Source organism: Gavialis gangeticus, unplaced genomic scaffold (assembly GCF_001723915.1).
Source record: "Gavialis gangeticus isolate Ggan-Ray unplaced genomic scaffold, GavGan_comp1, whole genome shotgun sequence".
Lineage (NCBI taxonomy): Eukaryota > Metazoa > Chordata > Crocodylia > Gavialidae > Gavialis > Gavialis gangeticus.
This window is the reverse complement of record NW_017729032.1, coordinates 49,685,728-49,695,821: the sequence shown is the minus strand read 5'-3', so window position 1 is coordinate 49,695,821 and position 10,094 is coordinate 49,685,728. Positions and strand designations below refer to the sequence as shown.

The window sequence follows — 10,094 nt, the reverse complement described above, 5'->3', positions numbered from 1 at the left end:
AGAAAAAAAAAAAAAAAAAAAAGGTCCCAGATTTATACATTGTACTCTGAGGGAAAAGTGTACTTTAGCTTTGTGGTTGTCGTTGGCTCTTTTTGGACTATATTCCAAAAACCTGGACTAGCCATGACAAAGTAACCTTTACCTCTGCAGTAGCTAGGTTTACTCTGCCTAAGTGGAACTGCTGGCTGTAATTCTGATTCTGGAGCTTTAAGTCATCTGTTTGTTATTTTGGACCTTGAAGATAATAAGTATTATTACAGTAAGTATCATTTCAAAAAAGATGTGGAGAAGCTTGAGAGGGTGCAGAGGAGAGCCACACACATGATCAGAGGGCAGGAAAACAGACCTTATGATGAGAAGCTGAGAGCAATGGAGCTATTCAGCCTGGAAAAGCGCAGGCTCAGGGGTGATCTGGTGGCCACCTATAAGCTTAATCAGGGGTGCACAACAGGATCTGGGAGAATGACTGTTCACCAGAGCCCCCCCAAGGGATGACAAGATCAAATGGTCACAAACTCCTCTGTGACCGGTTCGGGCTAGACATAAGAAAGAACTTCACTGTCCGAGCCCCCAAGGTTTGGAACAGACTGCTACCTGAGGCAGTTCAAGTGCTCACTTTGAATGCCTTCAAAACACATTTGGATGCTTACCTCGCTGGGATCCTATGATCCCTGCTGACTTCCTGCCCCTGGGGTGGGGGGCTGGACTCAATGATCCTCCAGGGTCCCTTCCGGTCCAAATGTCTATGAAATTATACTCCTTACATTCCTATAGGGATTATGTTAACTCATTACATTGCATCTACGTCACATCCTCAAGGTGGGGACAATATATTTTATTTGTCAAGTCAAGTGTCAAGCATGTGTTAATTCTGGTATCAATACTAATGACAAAGCACTAAATGATTCCAGGTTTTGGCAATTACATTGAAACCTCTCACTTGCAAGATTTACTCCCCAGACTGGATCTCCCTGCTGTGTTCTGAGAAAAGGATCTCAGCTGGGTGCAGGGATTGGGTCAGCCCCTGCACGTTTCCTTTTTCACGTCCTTGTGACACAGTATTTAGCAGAATTCACAGATTTTGTTGCAAGGCTTCTGTTATGGACCCCTTCATCTATGATTGTTCCTATGACTTAGGAACAGGCCTAGTTAAGTCACAACTGCCACACCTCTCTGTGTTGATCTTGCTCTGGGCTTAATCAAAAGGCTACAGAAAAGAACAGTCAGGACAAGGATAAGGGAAGCTAAGTCAGCCTCAGACATCCTGGTCCCCCTCCTGTAGGTATACCAAACAACACTGGGCACCTGTACACATGTCAAATGTCTGCTCCAACACATGCTAATTAGCACATTAGCACACTCAGTGTTAATCAAGTTTGCTGAAGCATGATAATTAGCATGCTCCAGCAGCTTCTGTGTCAAAGTGGCTGGGGACGTCCCTGCCACCACTTTGAAGTGCAGGGACACTGAATACATGTGATGGTGTGGGCAGTTTAATTAGAGCCACTCTCTACCCTCTCCACCTCAAATCACGTGTAAAGATGCCCATTACAATCAGTTTCCCTCCCCTACAAATATCTTCAGGAAGACACTCAAGATTTTGCTTGGAACTTTAAACACTCAAGATTGGGTTTAAAAACTTGGGCAATTGCAGATAAATTGAAACAGCTAGGAGAGCGTGGAAATCTTGTTACTTCTGAAAGGCAGAGAAAGCATAATCAGAAGCAAAAATACTTTGTAACAAGCAGGTGGCCTGCTGCTCTCTGAGACAGACAGATGTGGGTCCCAAGCCTGCAGGGATAAAGCATATTACTGAACAAGAGACAGCATCAGGCACTACTCTCCATCACCCTTACCAGGAAGTGATAACAAAGAAAGAATCCTAAAGGGCTCTGGGAGGGATCATAGCTGGCTTCCTTTCCACTGAGCCATGCAGGGGATGTAAAAAATTATAATGATAAATTCAGGAATCCTCTTTCCATGGAGCAGTCCCCAAGGAACAAAAACATGAATTATGAGAAAGGAAAGTTCAGGAAAACAGAGGAAATACAAGCAGTTCAGATCCAGTTGCAAGTGAAAAAATTAGCAACTGCTAGCAGGATCATCTAAGATATGCTGTATTTTGTGATAAAGATGAAGGTTTATACTACCTATCAAAACAACTATGAATGTAAAAAACAAACAAACCCAACAACCCATCTTGTCTCCACAATGTTTGCTTAATTATTTCAATAACATACCTTTTAAAGTCTCTAAACAGTCTAAATACTTGCAAAATTCTGTATGCACATACAATATCCTAAGAAAAATTAAATCCCAAGCTATATTTAAAATATATACATATGCTTTCTACCCATCTTATTTTTTCTTTTACCAGAGTTCTGTTTTAACACCTTGATATGCAGTCCCACTTTCTCCGACTGCCTTGTTTAAGCAAGTCAGTCATAACAAGTCAACTTGTATGATAATTTTTCTTACTCACCAGCTTTCCAGAAAGAAATGGTAATACTTGAACAGTGACAGATTCTTACATTCAGGGATTATACACAAGGGATCCATTTACATAACTGAGAACATAACAGACTGGAAGACGACAAATGTTACACCTGACTCTGGGCTCTGATGAGGACAGCAATGGAAAATATACAGTAATTCTATTCATAAAGGGCAATTAGAGGATATAATAGGGAAAAAAATCAGAAGCTCTAACTGGTAAGGATGTTCAAGAAAGCATAACATCAAAAGATCAAACTTAATTTAAAAACAGGTAGGTAAGAATTCATCCTACAGAGAGGATGAAACTCACCACCTGGCTAACAGCCTAACAAGATATATTCTCCGAGCCAATTAGCAATTCACTTACAAGTAAGGTTCTATATGCAAAACCCTCCCAGATGCAGATGCCATTTATTTTGGAGATCTCACAGCAAGAACTCTGATTCCTTCAAGTACAGTGATTACAAAATTCTTTGGTTTAAGAAGCTACTCACCAATCCTGGAACCAGAGCGGCAAGTTCTGATTCCCTTGGAATACACTCTAAAATCTAATTAAGATTATACAGGCCTGTAATCCTTTGGCACTCAGATCATTAACTGGGCTCTCCTGTGTCTTAAAATGTAATCAGCTTGCATCTCTTTAAGGGTAAAACTGATACTGCCAAACCAAGTAGGTCAGCTGTGGTGGGTGCCCACTTTATTAGGTGAAACACATCACCTGTTATCCCACATTGGGCAGGGGTCAGAGGCAGGAGAAACAATGTATTCCCAGGGTACACACTATAGGGTCCCTCAAGCCCTCAAAGTACCCAGGGCAAGCAGCTCCAGGTTGCTCTACTCCCCTGCCACAGAGCAAACAGTTGTATGCCACAATGAAACTACACTATTTTACACTACCTTTTCCACAGTGACTGACGTGGTGTAACAAATATTAGGGACATCTATTTGCTCACCAGTTTTGCCTCCCTAAAAATGTTTATGGCAGCACAAATGTGATGTGATGTCTGTTTCTGTCTTAAGAGGTGGTGTTTTATTGGCCCTTAAGCCTAGGAAAGGGCTGTTTTGCACCTTATGCAAAATCCATCCAGATAGGAGCGTGTAAACAGGTGACCCCCTCACCTCCATCACTTGTAAAGCAGCACAGACGCAATGGATTTATGGTCCAAACTCACTCCCTTGTCCAGATATGCACTGGCTATTAAGTAGCTTATGTGCCTGGGAAAGGACTGTTATTCACAAATATAAACTTTAGTCTACTCTTGAGCTACTAGGGCTTCTTATACAGTTCATCCTACCTTTCTCAGCTCAGAAAGACTGCTATCCTTTTCTTGAATTGTCATAAGACCCACCTGGTTCCATGACCACAGATAGCCAAAAAAAGACACCCCTGTACCGTTATACTGTACATAAGTAGCACCAACTATAAAATTAGTTTATTTGAGATTTACCTTGATATTCTACCAATACAATAAACACTACAGTCTCTAATATATGTCAGCAACCATATAAGTAGGCATGGCATGCAATTAACGGAGTTGTGACATAACAAAAATTAAAGTCAACTAAATGAGGTGATAAAAAAAATAAAATGAGCCATTTCATTTTTCAGAAGAACAGCTTTATTACAACTGAAAAGTTTGGTTTAGCAAAAATGAGAATATACTACGCAGAGTTTCCAGAATATCAGCAAAATATATTTACTTTGAGCCAGTTCACGTCTCTAGTACATAATCCAGTGACATACGGAACTCCTGGAGGAAGTTAACTTCTACATTACTTCATTTTTCAGTTCCCATTATATTTGATATAACAACTGTATTTGATCTACTGTAGCTTAACACTAAATTGTTTTGGAAAACTATCTTTAGGAAACATCTGTAATTTTAATCAAATGCAAGAAAATTCACAGCTGAAACTTTAGCTTCATATTATTACAACCAAACAAAATAAAAATAAAAAGGAGATTAAAGCTGCTTGAATTTTTATATATACAAAAGAATTAAAGCATAGCTAAAATTTTCAGAAAATTTTACACTTACTCTGGTATTAATGGGAGTATGGTCCATGCACCTTCATGCCTGTCCATCTGATGAATAAGTAGAACTCTAGGTAATTCCTTTAAGAAAAACAAAAATATTTACAGCAGACATCTTTACAATGTATTTGCTAATTTTGAAAGAATTCTTGTTAAAAGGCTGTTTTGCTGTTAGTTATTTTTATAAATCTTACTTGCAAATGGATTAGCAAATTAAACAAGTCTGCAGATGCTATGAAAGTATTCATCTCAGGTTAGAGAAAGAGCTTCTTGACATTCTTAATTTCTAAACATATCCCTTGACTTTAAAATTAATGCACCTCTGAACTCTATAAACCTCCTTACTACAAGCACACAGCAACTCCAAGCTTCAAATACCAGGGGAAAAAAAATCAATATCATTGTAAAGCTCAATTGTATCCACCAAATACTTATTAGCTACCTTCAGAATAATATTTTTAAACATTTATGTTAATAAACATATAAATAAAACTATTTTAAAAACCAAACTAAAGTCAAAAAGACCCGGCTTGAAAAAGATCCAGAACGTCTTTTAAAATTGCAGTTATTCCCATCAATGGATATTACTAGTCTCATCAAGATTTCAGTCACCTGGTATTTTATGTTAATATGATATAAGAATTCCCACCATGCTTTGTCATGGTATATTTTTATGAATGTCACCTATACTCTCCTAGGGGGTTAATAGGTAAGAAAGTAATAAGCCAAATATCTTTCTTCACTTAGGTAAGTTAGTGTTCTATCCAGATTCTGCAGAGACTGTGAATCTGGCAGAGAAACAAATAGACAATAATCACACATTTAGTGGTCTTACACTGAGAGGAAAGGATGAACATGATCAGCAGTTATTGGCAAAAGGTACCAGGTAAACGACAATGTAAAAATGGAACAAGTATTAGGGGTGTGCAAAGCAGGCTGGATTTGGCCCGAATCAGGGATAGTGATTCGATTCGTTGATTCAGAGCACTGTCCCCGATTCAATTCAGCCGAATCCCAGTCTGAAGATTTGATGCTTATTTGAAGAATCAGCGATTTGGACATAGACACAGCTTTAAATGTTTTTTCTACATACCTCGAGGTACCAGGCGGCTCATGAACACTGCAATGCTGGGGCACATGGAGTGTCCCACAGAAGCACAAGGGGCTCCCCAGCGCACTTGGCAGCAAACCCAGAAGTGGAACAGAAGCACTTCTGGTCTACTTCCAGGTCTTCCAGGGAGCACACTTGGGAGGTCCCCCTGTATCCCCCCAGCTTGTAGATTTGTGCCTCCTGGGTCTGTGGGGAGGGGCACCCAAGGTCCCCCTGTAGCCAACTGCCAAGCCAGGGGCCCCAGCACACTCCCCGGCAGACCCATAAATGGACCGGAAGTACTTCCGGTCCACTTCCAGGTTCGCCACCAAGCACATGGCAGGGCCCCCCATGCTCCTGTGGGATGCTCCATGCGCCTCAGCATCACAGCGATCATGAGCTGTGTTGGTACCTCAAGGTATGTAGAAAAAACTTTTGAAGTTGTGTCTATATCTGAATCTCCAAATCAATTCGAAGGGTTCTGATTTGATTCAGAGAGATTAAAGGGGCCTCTAATTCGATTCGGATTTGGAAATTCAGCCACGAATCTGGCAGAATCTCCCTCTTCCCCAAGCCAGGGACTGCCTGGTGAGCTAGAAGCTTTTCCATGCTGCTGCCCTCCCTTTCCAGACTGGTCTGGAAAGGAAGGGAAGCAGCAGCCACTACTCCTTACTTCTTCCCCAGACTGGGAACTACCTAATGTGGGGAAGAGGTAGTGGGCTTTGCTATATTGTTCCCTCCACTCCTAGGGACTGCAGGTGCCAGATTTAATGTGCTGCACACGGAGAAGCCTACCCCTAGATGGCACATTCAAAGCTGGTGCCACAAGCCTGTTGGGATCCCCAATCTGGGAAGCACATAAGGAGACTCAGCCTTTTACTCCAGTCCCCTGGTACAGGGAGACATGGAGATGGTTCTGCTCCCCATGAATCAAACATTTCCACCACTAGAAATGAATGCTTGTTCAAGGCATGAATAAAGTGGTAAAATCACATTCTCTTGCTCCAAAAGCTCTCATCTGTGAAGTGTCAGTGAACAAGAATAGAGGAAAAAAGACTTTCCCTCACATTGCTCTGAGGCTCCTCTGCTCAAGGAAATAGAGGGGAAATCTGATTCTAGCATTGTATATTCTTAATATGAACCATCTCTTATAGGCTCTTTCGTTCTCCTTCTAAAACCAGAAAACACTGGGGACACTATCTTCCTTCTACTTACCTCCAAAATTACAGCAACACTACTCCACTCCTAATACTCAAAGACTGAAGACACTGCCTTTGTTCCACCAAAAAAAGTGTTTACTGAGAGACAAAGTGCAAGTAAACAGGCATCCATGCCACTTGTCATGCCACAAATGCTTGAAACTCTGGCTGCACTAACAGGTGGTAACAATTTGTGCTACTTTTTGGGGGCAGACCTCCATTTGATTTATGGCAAGAGAGCACAAGCAGCCCAGAGCTGCTTCAAGTCTCCAGCTGCCCTAAGCAGGGACTCCTAGGACTTCTGGGGCCTGGTCCTGTACACCATGGGAACTCCCCTGCATGGAAACACCTGTTGCATTTCCCCACTTGCAAAGGCATGCCCCAGGAATCCCCCAACATTTCCAAGCTGCAGCACTCTGGGTCAAGATGTAGCACCTGGGGCCGCTGTCCTACAGGATCAGGCCCCTGGAGCCTTGGGAGCAGAAGGGCCTGTCCCAGGGGAACAAACAGGAATGTGTGGTTTTACTGATAGATACATACTAGCATAGCTGCTGCCATGTCAAAAACTGACATGTTTCTAGCCAAACAGGGTGTATCTACATGAGACACTTTACTGAACAGCAGACATTCATCTACTGCGCAGTAAAGCGTAACCATGTATATATGCGCACCATTTACAATGCAGTAAATTAGTTTATTGTGCAGTTAGCTACTACTTGTAAATACAGGTAGTAAATTGCCCAGTAGATACTGTGCAGTAGTGAATGTGTAGACTCTGGAAGCAAAGTTGCTTCTGGTCAGCCCCAACACCAGGGTTCCAGCACTGCTTAGTTCCTGGCTCCCACCCAGGAGCCAGAAGCCAAGCAGCACTGGGACAAGGTAGCTCTGCCCCCGACTCCTCCGCCCTCCACAATGCTGCTCAGCTTCCAGCTCCCCACAGGAACTTGGAGCCGAGCAGTGCTGGGACTGGCAGGTTCTCTATTTCCTGTGGGTATGGGGACCAGCCCAGTGCTCCCTGCCAGCCCCCAGGCTAACACCCCAGGGAGCCTGGAACTCCCCTTAACTGCTGCAGGGGGGCAGAGTAGAGTAGGAACAGCCTTGTACTGGACTACTCCCAACAGGGAGCATGAGTAGACATGCTCCCAGGGAAGGCTTAGTGCGTAGTTAGTATTTTACTCTTATTTATAGGAACTCTTCTAACACAGTAAGTACATTTCTCCACAGAATAGCTCTCACAGAATAGCTCTCTCTCATTCACCATGTGTCTAGTAAAATTGCTCACTTTACCTACTCTATTCTTTATTGTGAACACAGAAAAAAGAATTTCATCATTTCAGTTTTTAACTGAAAATTCTTGGGAAGGGCCAGACAGTCAAGGTTCCAGTGAGTGTAGAGCAATTTATAAGCCATCTGGGAATAGTATGTATATCCAAACAGACTCTTTCCCTGATTACTGAAGCTAACTATGTGAGTAACTCACAGCATGCTATTTCCCTTACTTAATTTTTCTCAACCAGTATGTTTCAGTTAGCAAAGCACACATGCCTGACTGCACATTATACTTAACACATGCCAAGTTTAATGTTTTAAATCTGAATGGTTTTTGGCATTATCAGAATAAAAAAAATAATTAAATGTTTTAATGCTTATTAAACTGTTTTCCCTGCCTCCTTAGAAATCAAAACCAACTCTTGATTTTTTTTCCTCAATTTTTTAAAAACGTCTGCTGTTCGGCAAAGCAGCATAACACACTTTAGCTGACAATATAGCAGGCACTGCGCACCAATATCTAGGAAGTAATTACAGTACTTATTGACAAGAGAAACAACAAATGTGTGAAGTGATTAAGTAAAAGTCTTCAAAGCAATTTATAATCATTAAAATATTATCTTATAAATTACTAGATTAGACATTTAATAGATGTTAATTGTCAGACTAGATCTTAAAGCATAATTGAAAACAATTGGCAGGGTTCCTTCCTACACTAATATATATAACACATCCTAAGTAATTGCTATATGCTACTGCTTATCTACGAGATACAATACAAATTATGATAATTGGACTTCAACTACAAGTCAACGATCTAGACTTGCTAGACTGTCATGAAGCCATATACAATGCTATAGAAAACATAGCAACACCACACCAGAAAGGACTTCCTGAGTCATCAAATACATTCCTCTGCTTTGATCACCATCAAATCCCTTTCATAAATTTCTCAAGCCTTATCTTAAAACTATGCAGATTTTCATTGCTACTACTTCTATCTGGAAAGCAGGTCCAGATCCTTGTTTCTGTGATGCTCAGACATTTTTTTTTAACTTCCAGTTTAAATTTATTCATAACCAGTTTATACAAATTTGCTTTTTGTTCTTTGGCTTAAGTAGCTCTTTTCCCAACTTAGTAGTCACTGCCTTGGTATGTTCTTAGAGTGAAGTCTTATCCCCATTTCAGAGTTCATTTTGCTAGGCTGAACAAACCAAGCACTTTCAGTGTCCCACTCTGAATATATATGCACTCATTTCTTTGACAAAAGAGAGTTAACTTATTACATCTAAAAGCCTTCCTTAAATTTTCCTTTAAAATACATGCGATAGTGTAGGCCTCTAAAGGATTTCTGACACTGTGAAAAGATAATGCAAGTCTTCTAGCTGTAAACTCAAAAGGGCAGTAAATACAACGGGAATTAATACTGTCACATGCTATATTAGCATGAAATCCTTTTTATGCTAGAAAAATATATTCATTGAAAAACACAACATACATTTAGGATTATGTTAATTTTAAATCTTTTTAAGGCATGAGTACTGAGAAACATCAGGTTGCTAATTATAAGTAGCAAAAAACAAACAAGTGCCAAACCATTCCCCCCACCCAAATTTTACCTCTTCAAATAAGAAATTATTTATAATACTTTTCTCCATGAAACTATTATTATAAAAATATTTTATTTTGACTAAACACGTCAATTGAACTATTCATCAAAAGGAGACTCACCATTTGTACTTTTTATGATATGCAGGATCCAAAAATGATGTCCATAAAATCAAAAGGTATTAATAAAAATTACATTTAGTATTTGTATCTTTCCCTTTCAATTTACATTAGAAACTCTGTACACAATACACTACTAGCAAGAAGAAAACTATTTTGTTAAGTCACTCCATGACCAAGCATAACAATGGTTTCATAGTTTCATAGTTTCTAGGGTCGGAAGGGACCTGAGCAGATCATCTAGTCCGACCCCCTGCCACAGCAGGAAAGAGTACTG

At 40.5% G+C, this 10,094-nt stretch overlaps 1 protein-coding gene across 1 annotated transcript in view; it reads right to left on the bottom strand.

Annotated features, from left to right (window-relative positions):
• B3GLCT (beta 3-glucosyltransferase) overlaps positions 1–10,094 on the bottom strand; it is a 222,974-nt gene that overhangs the window by 77,383 nt on the left and 135,497 nt on the right. The window contains 1 exon segment of the mRNA XM_019524937.1: positions 4,536–4,612. Within this exon segment, the coding sequence (XP_019380482.1) occupies positions 4,536–4,582 (47 nt within the window). The 5' untranslated portion in view covers positions 4,583–4,612.